Source organism: Mixophyes fleayi, chromosome 9 (genome assembly GCF_038048845.1).
Source record: "Mixophyes fleayi isolate aMixFle1 chromosome 9, aMixFle1.hap1, whole genome shotgun sequence".
In the NCBI taxonomy this organism is placed as follows: domain Eukaryota; kingdom Metazoa; phylum Chordata; class Amphibia; order Anura; family Limnodynastidae; genus Mixophyes; species Mixophyes fleayi.
In genome coordinates, this window is record NC_134410.1 from 16651204 (window position 1) to 16669411 (window position 18208).

General features: G+C 41.2%; 1 protein-coding gene and 1 non-coding gene across 2 annotated transcripts; one reads left to right on the forward strand and one right to left on the reverse strand.

Annotated features, from left to right (window-relative positions):
- Window positions 1-10705: 10705 nt before the first annotated feature.
- TRNAK-CUU (transfer RNA lysine (anticodon CUU)) lies at window positions 10706-10778 on the reverse strand. The gene has a single exon. It is a non-coding gene; the product is annotated as a tRNA-Lys (tRNA).
- A 227-nt stretch (window positions 10779-11005) lies between these two features.
- NRM (nurim) lies at window positions 11006-17157 on the forward strand. Its single transcript, XM_075186617.1, has 4 exons — window positions 11006-11264; window positions 14783-14982; window positions 15446-15622; window positions 16660-17157. The coding sequence occupies exons 1-4, from the start codon at window positions 11087-11089 to the stop codon at window positions 16957-16959; spliced, it is 855 nt and encodes a 284-aa protein (XP_075042718.1). The 5' UTR covers window positions 11006-11086; the 3' UTR covers window positions 16960-17157.
- The last annotated feature ends 1051 nt before the right edge of the window (window positions 17158-18208 follow it).

Below are 18208 nucleotides of genomic sequence, written 5' to 3' on the forward strand. Positions count from 1 at the left end.
GAAAATACTATATTCCAGTCTGTGGTGAAGCTTTGTGGTGACACCTAATCCCTCTGTTTATATAGTTAATATATCCTTATAGCATTGACAAAAAGTGAGGCTGGGTACATACACTACAGGCTTTTCAGCCATTTATCGTGCCAATCGTATGATAAATGACTGTTTAGCCCGATATCGCATTAGTGTGTACACTCAAACGATGACCGATTATCATTCTAAAGCATATCTCGTTCAACAATGGAACAATGTTGTTCCAATTCTGCAGTGTGTACAGGGCTATCTTAACAAAATTATGGGCCCCCGGGCAAAGCAGTGCACCGGGGCCCCTAGATATAGATATAAATATATCGATGTATACAGATACAGATATAGATATAGATATATAGAGATAGATAGATGTACTTGCTCAGTGACCCTTGTAGGTTTTTTTTCCAGGTTTTTTTCTTTTGCAGGATTATTTATTCTCATTAAGAGCCGTGCCTATGGGGCCCCCTTGACCGTGGGGCCCCCGGGCAGCTGCCCATCGTGCCCAATGGAAAAGATGGCCCTGAGTGTGTATGCACTTTCAATCAGGAACTCCAGAGACTACAGAGGCACGATCTTTTCAGCAGATGGCTATGACAGATCTGAGGGTAAATCTTTAAAACATGTATAGTGTGTATACAGGAATTGGCATGCTCATCGGGTCATAGGTAAAATCATTACTGATATGGCATCAGGAGAAATTTTCTGTAGTCTGTACCCAGCCTAATAATGTTGAAGTTAAAAAATTCCCTTAGGTAACATATCAGCATAGATGTCAGTTAACCACATTCTATAGTACTGTGTACAACAAAAACTTGCCAACAATGTAAAAGTCAAAATGCCTGAACCTCTGATCTGTCGCATGAACAGGTTTGTGATTGCCTTATGTTTCTATCATGTAAGCAATATATGTCGAATACATCAATATCATTGAAAGTCCCTAACATTATTAGTCTTTAATATTATATATGTTATTTGTGTGTTCTACTTTTTTTTACCAACAAATTAAGCATGACAGGGGTGTCTGAAAATAGATTAAATGTTGTGTTTTGAACATACTGCAATAAATACTCCCTGCATTCCAAGACAGGGATCACAACATCAGGGCAGAATTTGCAGAGCTGTTTATGTTTTTTCTCTTCCTTTTAATACATTCACATCCCATCCCTCCCTTTTCCATCTAAGCTCCTTTCGCTCCTCCCTCTTTTCCTTGTCATCAAGTCTCCTTCAAACTTTAATTCGAACTGGTCATGCCCAGAAAGCGAGTGCAGGCCTAGGCAACTAAGTAGACTTGAGTGATTTTGCCACCTACGCCTGCCTGTACCTGGAGTAGCGGAACGATGGAGGAAAGGGCATCCTAAGGTTGGCGGAGTACAGTAAGGGCGTGCTCACAGAATTACGAGCCAATGAAGACTCGCACGCAGATGCAGATACGCCTTTTACAACTGTATTATTTGAACAGTCTAGGGGCTGCTACCTATACACACAGATGATAATGACTATCGCTACCTCTAGCTAACGTCTTCCGATTGGCTGATTGCGGTTTCCCCTCTGAACCTGCCAGGTGCTTTCTTCATTGATCCTGCATATATTATAGGGTTTTGTTTGTATATTTAAAAAAAAAAAAAATGTTTTTACTTTCATTCATGCAAGAGAAAGAAGGTTATATCTGCTGTATTATATGAAGCCTAATAGGAAATGCATTTTATTCCCTATGAAAATAAAAGTTTACAAAGTTTTATTGTGCTCACGACCTGGTTCTGTCTATGTCTATGTAAGTACGCCTGCAGTAAACCTGGTGCATATCCCTACAGATGCAGAGCTGGAGGCATCTTCAGACGCGTCGGGCATAGCTGATAGGCCGATAAAAGTGTTTATTTTGTGTGTGGATTTTTGGGCCATAATTTAAGTCGTGTTCAACTCTGCATCAGCCTCAATGATTTTTAGATATTAGCAGCAAGCTAGATGATTGTAAGGTGCTCTACCAAACAATCCTGCTGCCTGTCCCACCTCGGTATATGCACAGAGGACCATTTAAAATTTACACCGATAGCTCAGCTCCGCAATTTGTAAATGCGTGGAACCGTGATTTACCTAGGCCTATGGATAATGGATGGCAGAAGATATTTCTGGCCACACATACAAGCTCCTTCAGCTTATTAGTAGTTGAGAATAAATTTAAGATTCTATCACGTTGGTATTTGACGGCTAACCAAATTCACAAATTCTCCCCCTGAGATCTCTGCATCATGTTGGGGTGCAACTTGCGTTCTGGGAACTCTCATACACATTTGGTGGGACTGTCCTAAACTTGGTGCATATTGTAAAACGGTGCTCAGTCTATCTAAAGAAATTGTAGGATCGGAGATCTCAGAGATCACTGTGTTCCGGCTTCTCTCACTTCCCAACTTCTCATTCAGGGGAAGGCTGGCAAATTTCAGCCTGAGGGGCAAGACTCGACTCAGCAGCCTATTAGGAACATTTTAAGGAAAAAAAATGCAGATGGCCGGGTGACCCCCAGCCCAGCCTACCCCTGTCCTCAAAACTCACTTACAAAAAGTCTCTGCTAAAATATCTGAATAACGCGGCAAAGGCAGTTATTCCCCCTCAGTGGCGGTCCTCCTCGCCCACCTCTATCACGGAATGGTTCAACAGAATAAATTACCACTTCTGTATGAATAAGCCCACCCTATCAGGTACAGATAAATTTCTCCTCTACACGGTTCCATTGGATAGAGTTGAAGGACACCCCTACATATTTTGGTACTCTGTTTACTTGCACTAAACATTTGAAAATAGAGAATATATATATATATATATATATATATATATATATATATATATATATATATATATATATTACATTGATTTTATTGATTTTGCGTTCACTTTTGGAAGAAGATCTGCATGGCTTTACAAATTTCCTGATGTATTTTACCTTAGTAAATGGGAGGGGGTGAAGAGATGTTGTGTGCCAATATAAATATTCCATTTATTGATTTTTCTGCAAATGTTTTTGACATAGGGCACAGAAGCTAATAATTAACGGGCTTCAAGTCTGGGTCAATGTTAACACACTATTCATAGCATTACTGAACATTGAAAACATTAACAGTGCTGGATAGAGCTCTAATTGTGTTTAAAGAGAAGAACAATTGACCAGGCAGAACAACTAACTTAACTGAAATGATATATTGCAAATTTTAGGTTTCATGTTGCGTTCCGGTGAAGAAAATTTGCAAATTTCAAATAATAGAAACCAGTTGAATTACTTGTCCAGTTCGACCCGTAATGAAACAAGCCGTAAGAAAGGTGGGGTCCCCATACTCATTACTTGGGAAATTAAATTCAGAATGGTCTGATTAGAATCAGTCAAAAATTATCCAAAAGATTGTGTCCCAAGTGAGAATTTCTAAATATTGGTATTACTTCATTATCGTCATCTATTTATTTATATAGCGCCACTAATTCCGCAGCACTATATTATTGTATTTATGGAAGTTAATGAAACATTAATTTATAATGAAGTTATTGTATGTGTTATTGTATTTATGGAAGTTAAAGAAACACTGAGTCCCACTTTACAATATGTAATAATAATTAAGCTTGAAGAACTGTATATTACATTTGATGGCTGCAGAGAGCAATATTATGACAATTAAGCAGATATGAAGAACACACGGTGTACAATCTCTGGGGCAGAGGAAGCCAAGGGCCATGTTTGCTCCCTGTGGCTCACACACAATAAATGTAGTTGTAGCCCAAATCATCAATTCAAAAATCAAATAATTTTAGGAGGATATTGACAGAATCTGTACACTTTTCTTTTCTTCTCACACACAAGGTTAATTTATATAGCCATATCAGTATAGCCTTTCAAGGTTGGAGTTAAACAAGATGGAAGAGTAAACTAGTGTCACCTTAGTCACTTAACAATGAATACACCTTTTCTGCCATCACAAAGGATTTATTATGGTGCCCTTAAGTTCACCAGAACCACTTATTAATGTTTCACACTTAATTCACATACACATGTAGCTTGAGCCTCCCTGGTCTTCGTAAATTCACAAAGAATCACGGAGAAATACGCTAGATTAAATATGTTTAATCTGAAAAATATTTTCAAGGCGTATTTACAAAAATGAATAACAAGACATATAAAATGTTGCAAAAATGAGTTTCAGAAAATAAAATAGGAAATAAAATCAGAGTTACTACTTACTAGTTAAGACCTGGGGGTAAATGTATCAATCTGCGGGTTCTTCAACACCCGCGTGTTCAGCCTCTTCCGCGATTAAATTTCAAGTGGCGCTGCATTGTAAAGGGAAGTTAACCCTTTACAATGCAGCGCCGCTTGAAATTTAATCGCGGAAAAGGCTGAACACGCGGGTGTTGAAGAACCCGCAGATTGATACATTTACCCCCTGAAGTGTGAGGGAACACGGTTGAGAACGATGGCAGAGTTCAGTCTGGAAAGACTCCCTCAAAGAAATGAACACTGTACTACTGGTACAAGGGATTTATAAACAATTTCTTGTTGGCTCTTCACCCCTACCTTAGGAATTTTATTTTCACCTAAGTTAGATGGATGCCCAAAATGACACAGGGCTTTCGAAGTAAATTATGGATGTCCTGAGACCTGGCATTTCACAAGACCTGAGTTATCACCTCTGCTCGTTCGGCCTTGCTAACTCCTCTGCATACACAAACTACTCAGAGATCTTATCTGTCTCTGGGTCTGGCTACTTTCACAAGACCATTGACACCAGGGGCGGGCTGGACCGGGGGGGGGGGGGGGGGGGGGGGGCAGGGGGGCAGTGGGCACCCGGGCCGCTAAGTCTAACAGCTGTCCGGGATGAACTGCCGATAATACCCAGTGATCCCAAAAAAGGCTCTAAAAGGAAGGGCTGCGTTGCTGATTTTGTGTGCCTGTAGAAGTCTAGATAGTTTTTTCATTAGTTTTATAGAGTTTTATTAGGTTAACATGGCAAATTTGCTATGGCGATGATACACTTTATAGTTAACCTAATTCACTTTTTCCCTGATCTCAAACGGCATTGCAAGGCTTAGCAGGGTCTGTCATTGAACTAAATGCAAATTGTATACATGCTGTTTCCAAAGTAGGCCATGATTTGTTGGCACGCCTACCCCTTGTGTCTACTTCATCTGAGAGTAGTGCTGTCAGCACACCATCAACATCTATGACAACTACTCCTGCAAGACAAAGTGTCCGCATCAGGGGTAGAAGAGGTAGAGAGAAAAACAGGGAGATTCCTAGAGAACCATCCTCTTAACATAAGGAAAGAAAAAAAATGATTAGGTGCAGTTTCCGATCTGGCGGTTCTCATGAATCATCATCATCATCATCATCATTTATTTATATAGCGCCACTAATTCCGCAGCGCTGAATGCGCTTTGATGTGCGGTTTAACCTTTAATATATTTCACCGTTTGCAATTGGCACCTAAATCAGTGGCGCTATATAAATAAATGATGATGATGATATCAGTATTTTTAGAGTTTTTGTTTATCCCCGGTTTTGGATGGTCTTGTCCCCAGCTGGTAGGGGTCAGTATTATTCTCTATGAAATCAGGGGGTAAATGTATCAAGCTGAGAGTTTCCCTGCGGGTTTGAAAAACCAATCAGATTCTAGCCATCATTTATTTAGTACATTCTACAAAATGACAGCTAGAATCTGATTGGTTGCTATAGGCAACATCTCCACTTTTCAAACCCGAGGGAAAACTCTCAGCTTGATACATTTACCCGCAGCTGTTTTATCCTTCTAATTTGTCCAGGTTCGGGATGATCTCCTGCCCGTCTGGTAGGGGTCAGTGAGTGTAAATCCGGTCCGATGGATATCCCTGCCTCGGCGCACAGGTTTTACTGTGCCCTTTATGAGCACGCTTCTTGCCTTTTCCATTAGAGAAGTTGGAGTCTTGCTCAACAGTTATCTCCTTCTCATGACAATTTCCATTAATGTCATACCCACAATGCCTTGTGGGTGTTACAGTCACTCCTGGCATGGGTATGAAAATAGGTTCTGGGCGCAGGGAAATGATAATAAAAATAATAATCAATAAAAAGTAATAAATAAATATTTGAATGATATAAATACAGATGCGTAAGAAAAGTGTAATGAACATTATTAGGGAAGAAACCATAAAGATGATAGATGGTTGATGATAGTTTGTTATAATTAATAAATAATACATAACAGCATGTGTATTAAATAAGTGGAGATTGTGTCCAAAACACATAACATAACCAAATATTATTTAATATTTATTATTTTTTATTGATTATTATTTTTATTATTTTTTCCAACACCCAAACATTTTTTAAATATTTATTATTTTCCATCTATGTTTTTCAACCATATTTATTTATTTAAGTTTTCCAACTGCTTCTTTATTTCATGTATACACCAAAACAATAACACGCTGTAATGTGGCATTCTCTCTTGTCAGCATTTAATTTTGAATATGTCATTCTAACCTTTTTATTTTTCAACTGCTATCAGCTGTGTACCATTATCTTCATTTGGGCTACCGGACAACAGCTGAGTATTTGATCAAGTAGCCAATCATCCACATCCTGGATTCTACAAAAACTGGCAAAGGTGACCAGTGCTGCTATACCTATCCATGAGGAAACCCACCGGTCTTCTAACCACGTGCGAAACGCGTTGGGTCATTTCTGTTTTTCACTCATACAATACCACCATGATTTAATACATCTGAAAACCACTAGCATGCTAGAACTTTTTATTTCGCTTACAACACTATTACGGCAGCAAGAAGGCGGATCCGATTCATGGTTAATAGACTAGAGCGCGCATGGGCCACCTCCATAACAGAATTTGGCTGCAGAATTTTCAACCACATCCACCTGCATTTGGGAAGGGAAAAAAAATATATACCCGTATTAGGAGGAATTTTTTCTCTCTGGACTGGACCACCGCGCCGACATCTACAATGTAAGTCTCTTTTTGAACTTTCTATCCGCTGTCCATTTCCGCACGGTATCTGGACCCCTCAACTGTCTGAACTTTTGTCAGGTAGAGCTGCATCTCTACGCATTGTCTATATCACGTTACATCCTCCGCTACTATATGGAACTTTTGTTTATCTAGCGGGACAGAGTGTTGTTTTCATTGGGCCCCGAACATTCAACTCGGCACCAGTGCATCTATTTTTGTGAATCAATTCATCTGTCACAATCCATGTCATTATATGCGCTAATTGTGCACATGTACATTCTGTTCACTACCTTTGATACATCTAGCGGGACAGACCATTGTTTCTATCGGGACTCGAATATATATCCCGTTATTAGTACATCTATTTGTGTGTAGCAATCCATTTTGATATATCATATGTGTTTACTTGTACCTACTTGCAATTTGTATTATTGTAATATTTCTATCACATATTACATTTGTGTGTGTTACATATGTGTGTACAGGGCCGGATTAACCATAGGGCTAACTGGGCTACAGCCCAGGGGCCCATGGCATCCAGGGGGCCCTTCAAAGTGCTCAGCAGCAGTATTGATCGGGGCGCCCCCGACGCGATCAGTGCTGCTGAGCACTTTCACTGCGGTCCGTCTCCGGCGCGCTGTAGTCTCCTTACTGAGGAGATCTCGTGAGTCTCACTCACGAGATCTCCTCAGTAAAGAGCGTACAGCGCGCCGGGGAAGGAGGTAAGTGCCGGGGGGGGGGGGGCAGCTCAGATCACTTGGCAGCTCGGATCACGGGGGGGCGCCCTTAGCCCAGGGGCCTCCATTCCCTTAATCCGGCCCTGTGTGTGTACCATCAAAATAAAAAATCCCCCTTTTTTACATAACCCAGCGCCCAGAACCTATTTTCATACCCATACCAGTACCACCTATTGGGAAGGTAGGGATTAGCTCCTATACACTTCTTGTGGCTGCGCTTGGAGGAAGTGCGACCTCACCCAATCTTTCTGTCTAAATCGTTACAGTCACTTCTATCTGATGTAGATGTTTTAAAAGGCCTGTCTTCATATAACAGACCTTTATAGAACTCTCCTGCTCCAAACTGCCATGATAGCGCTTCCTTCTCCTTATCAGCAAATATCTGTCTCTATTCGGCTTTATCTTTTCTTTGATAATGGTGTTCGGTCCTGTTCTGATGATCATTCTGCCACTGTATATGGTTAATTCTTCTGTACTCTTTGTTGTGATTTATTTTATCATTCATTGCTTTTCCATTAGAAAGGTTGGAGCTTTCCTCCACAGTGCTCTACAAATATTATATTATATTCCCTTTTTGTCATGCGCAGGTTTAATGGTTTTTTACTTTCAGCTATGACATCAGATAATCAGCCACTGCTGCCCCCTGCTGGGCTCTAACTCTTCGCTCACTAATAATATTTTTAAGGTGTCCCTGAATCCTGATTTTCAACTATTGCTTGGTTTTACCTATGTCAATTAAACCACAGACCCAATTTATAAAGCAGATTTAAAAGGTCATACGGCTTCTGATAATTTATTGATTATCAACTGAAATATTGAAGATTGTATGTTTATCCATAAATTTACAAAGTACACAATTTGCACATGAATAACATCCCTTTCAACTGCATGTTTAAGCCAATTATTGGAAGACTTATTAAATTAAGGATTTTTGATCAAACTTGGGTATAAAAAACGATTTATATCAGTAGATCTTCTATATATCATAATTAGGTTTGGCTAGTAAAGAACAGCCAAGTATGGGGTCTTTAAATAGAGTACCCTAGTGTCATAATAAAGCAGAAATCCCATTGTTTATTTTCTTTAAATAGCAAGTACATTTTAAGCAGGTATTTGATGCCTTTGTCTTACTAATTCTCCTACCTTACTTAAGCTCCATTATTGAATTTTCAAAGGCTCTCTGATTGGCAAATAAAAACGGCTGACGAAGTCTGTCTGCTACACACACACACAGGCTCACTGCTCTCAGCATGTCCTGTGATGCAGATAGGTAGAGGGGATGTCAAAGTGCAGACAGAGGTCACAAGGTGTTCCAAAGCCACTCTGCTCACTACTCCACATGCCCTGTGACTGTGGTTGCCATAGTAGTCCACAATCATAAATTAATAATAGCAGCCTGAAGAAAAAACAAGGGAAACTGTATATATTAACATTCTTCTTATCATCTGCCAGTGAATTATGTAGAAAAATATAACATATTTTTTCATGGTTTCATGCTTCAAAATGGATCCAATCTTTTTATTTGTAGTTATGTATAGTGCTCAATCCTTAGGTAGACTCTATGTTAGTATCATCCAACCTTTTGCTTACAACAAAGAGATAAGCGTCAAGCAATAATAATCAGCATCATGTATTCCTATAAATGTCTTAAGTTGAATCATAAACTGCATTTGTGTCTCAGCCTCCCAAATACTTTATGTCACTTATCCATTTGGAGAATGGCAACTACACTGTAAAAGGAAAGTATTTGCATCTACTGGTTCAAAAAAAAATTCTAGTTTCATTAAAGCCTTCCTTAGCCATCTCTAATTGTAATTCCAAAAAGTGGATTAGGTCTATTATTTTTTTTGCTGAAGAGCCAAAATGCCAGAAAAGGCTCTTTCATCGCCTTTTTCATTTATTATTATCAAAGGGTTAACCTCAGAGAAATCATAGATTCCTTCTGCATTGACCTAATTATCGAAGCTTACCGCTGTCCCCATAGACCTCTATGGGGTCAGCAGCATTTGGTAATTTATTAAGCTGCTCACACCAAAGTAACATTATCTCAGGAAAACGTTACTAGTCTTTTTCAATGGGAAAAAGACTCTCTGGCATCGCTGGTCCCCTACCCGAAAAGCGCTATGCATCTGTGCATAGCGCTTTCTCCATTCGCCGGCATCATTAGGCTGTCAGTGAAGAGGGAAAATACTTTGAGTAGAGGGGTCAACTCTAGGGCTCCCAGAGCAGCCCCGGCATAGTAAATTGCAGCAGTGTTTCATTATTCATTGCTGCGCTTTGCAGCGATGGATATTGATTGTCACTGCATAGTATTAATAAATAGACCCCTAAATTTGTTCTACTAGTTTGTGAGTAAAGTGTAGGTTACAATCAATCTGGTTTAAATGTTCCATAAACTCATCAATCTCTGTTTCCATACCATTCCAAATTACTAATAAATCATCTATATAATCCAGTGATGGGCAACAGGTGGCCCTGGGGCCACATGCAGCACTCCGAACCTCCACCTGCGGCCTCCAGCTCCTTCCTACTTTATTGCCAGATTTATCATTTACCTTCACACTGCTGCACAGTTTAAATAATTGATTTTAAGCATTTTGCCTTAATAGTGAGAGAAGATCTCTCAAGAGCTTGTCTTGAGAAAATAATTTAGTTCATGTAAGAAAAAATTGCCAAATCATGCCATACTCAACTTGAATGCCAATGAATACAATGAAACTAATAAGCGCTTTTTTTTGGAAATAATTGAAATCCGAATTGTATTACAGTCAATGGCCAAGAGGTGGCAGCCAAGTACCAAATCTTTATTGTACAGTATTCCTATATGCTTGATAAATTCCAAAAGCAAAATAAAATGTTAAAACTGTCCTTTCTGCTGCAATCTAGTGGCGCTTATGTCTATTACCTTTGGTACTGTACAGCAATGTCAGAATATTAAATATTAAAGAATCAAAATCATTCCGCCCAACGTGGGGCTCGAACCCACGACCCTGAGATTAAGAGTCTCATGCTCTACCGACTGAGCTAGCCGGGCAGGTGATAGTCCAACCGAATACAGCAACATGTAAAGCCAATCTGGTGACGTCAGCGGCGCTTTATACAGTACGACGTTTGAATGAGAATTAATGGCGTATTAGTAACACTTTTACATGACATGAATACTGAGGATAGATTCCTATCCTGGGTGATGGGGAGCGTGGAGACAGCCGGAGGTGACGGGATGACGTCACCGTGCGGGAATAGGGGGCGGGATGACGTCACCGTGCCGGGAATGGGGGCGGGGGAAGAGGCCGGGACAGCGCTGGTGGAGCCCGGCCCCGAGGAGTGAAAAAAAAAAAAGAAATGTCGGCGGGAGCCCAGGTTACCTATCCCGGCCCCCCGCGGCCGTCCGTCCCGGCCAGCCTAGCCCTGGGCCTGGTCTCCTTCCTCTGCTTCGTAGCCGGGTTTGGCACCGGGGCGGAGTTCGTGCGGTTCCTGTCATTCGGGGCCATATTCAAGAACATTAGCGGCGGCCTGGAGGGTGAGACAGGCGGAGGGAGGAACATGGCGGCGGAGGGTGACTGACTGGCGGGAAGGCTGAGGCCCGTGTGTGTGACTGAAATATGTGACTGTGAGGGGAGCAGGGTGACTGGCGGGAGGACTGAGGCCTCTGTGTGTGTGATTGTGGGGGGAGCAGGGTGACAGCCCTGAGGTAGGAGCTTCTATCAGTGATCAGATACATGGTATATATATAGCCCCCATCTCTTCATTATCCAGGGGCTGCCCTTCACATGGTGCTATATGTGATTGTGGGGGAGCAGGGTGACAGCCCTGAGGTAGGAGCTTCTATCAGTGATCAGATACATGGTATATATTGTGCCCCCATCTCTTCATTACCCAGGGGCTGCCCTTCACATGGTGCTATATGTGACTGTGGGGGAGCAGGGTGACAGCCCTGAGGTAGGAGCTTCTATCAGTGATCAGATACATGGTATATATTGTGTCCCCATCTCTTCATTACCCAGGGGCTGCCCTTCACATGGTGCTATATGTGACTGTGGGGGAGCAGGGTGACAGCCCTGAGGTAGGAGCTTCTATCAGTGATCAGATACATGGTATATATTGTGCCCCCCATCTCTTCATTACCCAGGGGCTGCCCTTCACATGGTGCTATATGTGATTGTGGGGGGAGCAGGATGACAGCCCTGAGGTAGGAGCTTCTATCAGTGATCAGATACATGGTATATATTGTGCCCCCCATCTCTTCATTACCCAGGGGCTGCCCTTCACATGGTGCTATATGTGATTGTGGGGGAGCAGGGTGACAGCCCTGAGGTAGGAGCTTCTATCAGTGATCAGATACATGGTATATATTGTGTCCCCATCTCTTCATTACCCAGGGGCTGCCCTTCACATGGTGCTATATGTGACTGTGGGGGAGCAGGGTGACAGCCCTGAGGTAGGAGCTTCTATCAGTGATCAGATACATGGTATATATTGTGCCCCCCATCTCTTCATTACCCAGGGGCTGCCCTTCACATGGTGCTATATGTGACTGTGGGGGAGCAGGGTGACAGCCCTGAGGTAGGAGCTTCTATCAGTGATCAGATACATGGTATATATTGTGCCCCCCATCTCTTCATTACCCAGGGGCTGCCCTTCACATGGTGCTATATGTGATTGTGGGGGAGCAGGGTGACAGCCCTGAGGTAGGAGCTTCAATCAGTGATCAGATACATGGTATATATTGTGCCCCCCATCTCTTCATTACCCAGGGGCTGCCCTTCACATGGTGCTATATGTGACTGTGGGGGAGCAGGTTGACAGCCCTGAGGTAGGAGCTTCTATCAGTGATCAGATACATGGTATATATTGTGCCCCCCATCTCTTCATTACCCAGGGGCTGCCCTTCACATGGTGCTATATGTGACTGTGGGGGAGCAGGTTGACAGCCCTGAGGTAGGAGCTTCTATCAGTGATCAGATACATGGTATATATTGTGCCCCCCCCATCTCTTCATTACCCAGGGGCTGCCCTTCACATGGTGCTATATGTGACTGTGGGGGAGCAGGGTGACAGCCCTGAGGTAGGAGCGTCTATCAGTGCTCCCTATTAGTACCCAGATACATGGGGAATATATATATATATATATATATATATATATATATATATATATATATATATATATATATATCCCCCATCTCTTCATTAAACAGGGGCTGTCCTTTATGAGATACAATCATCTTTACATGGTGCTATATGTGACCCAAGAAGGTATACCCCCTAAAGAGGACATTAATGCCCCTAACACTATATGCCAATGGCAGCTGTGAGTCTCATGAAGGACAGCCCCTGTTTAATGAAGAGATGGGAGCACACTGCAAAGTTTACTTATTTGCCCTTACCCAATATATACCATGGGCACTGATAGAAGATCGGAAAACACATCATGTAATCCTCTCAGTGCCCTCTATTTACACCCACGTACAGCAGAACACACTCAGATATATGGTATATATTGGGTAAGGGCAAATGAGGAAACCTTGTACATGTGCCCCCATCTCTTCATTAAACAGGGGCTGTCTTTTATGAGATACAATCCTCTTTACATGGTGCTATATGTGACCCAAAAAGAAGGATGCCTCCTACCACTGGCCCCACCACCACTGTATGCCAATGTCAGCTGTGAGAGAGTGTGTACAGACACATAGAACACTAGACAGTGATAGTACACAAATATACATTAAGTGAATTTGAGAACTTATGTGAATCCATACCAGTTTTCTTACTTAATTATTGTCTTTGAAATTAATTTATACCTTTTAAACACATTCTTTATCACCACATTTTAACCTATTTCTTCTTTTTAAAAGATAATCTGATCTGATTTACAGAACATGACTACTCTGCTTTAAAGGAAAATATGCCATGTGCATTAGGGTTGTTGCTAGTATTCCTGGTCATTTTAATAGGCTGCATTTTAATGAATAAAGGTTATGCCCAAAAAAATGTCTGCAACCGCTATGTGCAGGTGACCTATCTATTTTAATTGTAGACCTGTTTTAAAGTAGTGTGGTTGCATGAATGTAGTGTAGGCCTTGTTCATTAAAGAACACAAAACAAACGTGACGTGCGTTCTTTAAAAAACGCATGTACATCGGACATACGCAAGTTAGTATTCAACATGAAGTTTATGTAAAGTTACGTCTGTTGATGAATGCTGGTAAAGGTCCGCTCTGCTCTAACAGCCTACGCACTGCAGGATTCGTCCAATACGTATGTGGAATATGAAGTCCCAAAAGAACACACAGAGAAAAAAAATCAACTAATGTCACCTGTTAATAATACAGTCTTTAATGATCAAACATTAAAAATTAGTTTTTCTTTTTTAAAAGCATGTTTATTAGGATGTTATGCATGTCTACTGTGCATAAAATGCATTTTTAAAGTTGTTCCTGATTGCAAACACATGCTGTAGCATGTACACACAGCCGTCACCATTAGTAATCGGCACTTGCACCTGACCTGTAGCTGGTGCGAGTGATGACAGAAAATAACGTACCTTAGAGATGCCCAAAGTTTGAATCGGACGCTGCTGCATGCGCTGGAGCTCTTCATGCCTTTACTGTATATTGACTACGTGCATACGCCCATTCTCCACAGTATGGGTCCTTTTACCCTCTAAGATAAATAGGATGTTGCGTTCACTGGAGTATTCTACGGTTCTGGGCATGCACAGTGTGATTTTACTCAAAATCCGCCACATTTTGGCATTTACGTTCCTTGATGATTCAGGCCCTGTACATATACGTGTGTGTATGTATATATATATATATATATATATATATATATATATCTCCATATCTATATATATATATCTCCATATCTATATATATATATCTCCATATCTATATATATATATATCTCCATATCTATATATCTCCATATCGAGAAACTAGCAGAAGTTGAATAAAGTAAGAATAAAGATGCTAGAATATCCCACTTCTAACACTATCTTGAGTTTCCTACTCTTAACGTTTTTTTCTCACTCTCTTACAGATGGATCCCCTTTATTGTGGAGAGATGCTGTTGGAGACCCAACGTTCCTGCGCTCCCTTGGTATAAATGTTTCCTTGCTCTTTCTATTTATCATCCAGCACAGCCTCATGGCCTGGTCTACAGTAAAGAATACAGTGACCCTAGTGTTTGGTGTTCTTCAAAGATCCATATACATTCTTTGCACTGCTCTCTCCCTTCAGGTACTGTAACACGTTCAGGTACTATTATTTTATTATAATGCAGAATGTATAAATACGTGTTTACCGTGTGACTTTTTTTCTTGTATTTTGTGCCATAGTGAATTTATGTAAATATATTTAGAACAGGATTTTATGTACAATATTTTTTTGTATACTTTATTTTCCATGAAGTGCTTCTTCAGGGCTAATGTTGTGTGTGCCGTAGTTATTTCCATGGCTCAACGTATTTGGGTATTGAACATTGAGTAGTGGCAATTCCGGGATTCTGTGCTTTCCGTATTGATTAGTTGTGTGGAATATTCCATGTGCACTGTGAATGTGTAGTAAAGGATTAATGGGGGCATTTGTGGTGTTCAGTACAGAATATGGCACGTCTGGAGTCTTGTATAATAGTGTTAGATTTACGGTGTCACGCAAAGTTCATCCTTCTGTCCTTATAGAGCTAACTGTGTTCATTCTATAGATCATGATGAGGTGGTGGCAGTTCTTCCCACATGGTCCCTATCTGTGGAATGTCCCCACGGCTCCGTGGAGCGCCTGGCTCCCCATGCTGTGTGCGCTCTTACACACTATATCATGGCTGCTTATATTCAGCGTTCTGCTCATCTTTGACTATGCGGAGCTGATGGGCATGAAGCAGGTGAGTGCTCTTTATACTAACATCTTGATTGAGATTTTGCCAGTGTTTTACTCTTTATAAAAAAACAAAAAAAAACTGCATTTAAGAAAATAATGTATTTAGAAATATGTTTTCGGCAGTCCACCAATTAGAAGGTGCTTCTGTGCATCAGTCGGGCCTAACACTAACCAATGACGGTACCAACAATGGGTAACATGTTTTTTTAAATTACAAAAGACCTCATTGTTAAAACTGATTCCTGTAATCATCTACAACTATACTATACATAGAATTATACCCTACATATTCACACTTCATGTTTCTATTGACCAGTCTGCTCATTGAACCTTATTTCTCTGCATATTTGTTTTAACTACTATATTAGGGTGGTGTCGTTCTACTCTATCAAAGTCAATTTAAATATCTGACGGTGGAACGGTGTCCCTAGTGGCCAATCAGTTGATCGCACACTGGAGCTCACATTGTGTTTTTCTATCAGTTCTCTACCCGTGGTTACTGTATAGTGGTCATACATGGGGTGCAAAGTGTCTGAGGCACACCGCAAAATCAGCTTTGGTCCTGGTGTGTGCCTTCGTTTTTGCAAGTGTCTTAGACTTTCGTCCAAGGCCATACGTTTGTGGAGCAGGACGATGCCTCTTGTGGAGCACCTGAAGTTTGCATAGGCTGATGGCAGGAACGAAGGCTAAATATGAGGCTTAGGTTCTCTTAGGGCCCTCTGTTCTTGGTGAATAACAAAGTACTAGTACTTGCAAGAATGAATCATGTAATAGCGGTGTTCTCATTCCCTGAAGTAGTGATAGGTCCTGAGTTGTGTACGGTCTCCTTACCTCTGGAGCCTGTCCTAGAGGAGGTGTTTCAAACATGTCACTGAATTTGCACTACATGTATTATACCTGTCTGAATCCACAGTACTGCTAAGCATGGCTGCCTTAAAAGTTGCAGTATCTATGTGTCCACTAGATGTCACTGTTACCTTATGTATTGTAAATAGTGTATATGTCTGTTAAACGTTGTGTTTTCACTTGACTCTCTCCCAGGTATATTATCACTGCCTTGGAATGGGTGACCCCATGTCTCATAAATCTCCCCGCGTTGCTCGTCTGTATGCCCACCTCAGACACCCCATCTACCTGGAGCTCCTCCTAATCCTGTGGGCTGTGCCTTCCCTCCCCCCCGATCGCCTGCTTCTAGCCACCTTTCTTACCCTCTACCTATCGCTGGTTCACCGCCTGGACGTGCAGGATTACACCTACCTCCGTGCCCAGCTGGAGAAGAAGTTTACACTTTTCTCCCGCGAAGAAGCAAACACAGACTGGGGGCTGAGGAAGAGAGAGTGAACGGGGAGGAGGGTGGTTGTATCAGTGTGTGTGTGATGTCAAAGACAACAAGACTGCATTAGAGGTTAGAGAAGAGAGAGCACAAGATAACTGGAGGAAAAGATGTACAGTACATAGTACATCCTTATATGGAGACAGATGTGGGAAATTCAATGGACGGAGATTTGCAAGCCTCAGAAGTATATTTGTGCATGCTTTTAACAAAGAAACAACCATGGACTTTTTTTTTTTTTTTGATAACCTTGCACATTGGCCTACAACATTGTCTAGCATTTATGAGAAGAGTCCTGAGTCCTGGTAAGGATACCGTTGTCACAATCATCCCAAACCTCCAGATGTGACAGATCTCTGCAGAATTGTTTTCTGTGTGCCTTCAACTATGCTGGACACAGCTCGGCCAGTGTATAGTGTAATCCAGCCACCTATGGAGAAACCACAGCATCTGTCCTGCATTAACCTTCCTTATACATCACTGCCATGATAGATCTGCTTGAGTGTGTGTGGCGGGTACATGCATAAACAGAGCTTTTGAAAGAAAAGTATTTGCTTGACGGGCTTTTTTTTACTTTATTTTTTATTTTTTTAACGCTTTTATTTTCTTGTGTAAAATATCTTATATTTTTAATATTGCAAATAAAAAAAAAATCTGCTATTTTTAAAATTGGTGTTTTGAGTGACGTTTTTTTTTATAAACGGGGAGCGCACAGATTAGACATCTCTGCCACTGTGTCTGTTGCCTCAATGTCCAGTGTAATCCTGTGCTCCCTAATGGTCCCTCTAACTCCTAATATGTTATACGTGGAATTACAGGGCTTTCATTTATTGTTCTACATGTTTTCCGGCAGCTTAAAGAAAATATACTGCTATATGTTGTTGGCTTCCTGACCTCCCTGCTCTACACACCAGCTAACTTATGCTTCGGTAAGGTGGGAGCTCTGCTTGAACGGTGTTTTAATAGTCCTACAATAAACAAGTGATACTAATATATGTATATATAAACTCTTGTAAACAATATTTTTGAATAGTGATGTTATCCCATCATGCGCCCCCTAATGGGAATTCTGACTATTACAAGTCACCTCGGATTTTCGTGATCTGCAAGAGGGGGACTGGGCTGGTGCATTATCCCATATATCACGTGATAAAATATGTTTACCGCTAATGGATAGTGCTGTCACTTCTTGCAGAAACTGTCATAACCTCCTTGTTCAACTGTCTATACTGAGTGTCGTTGAGTTCTCATTCTGTA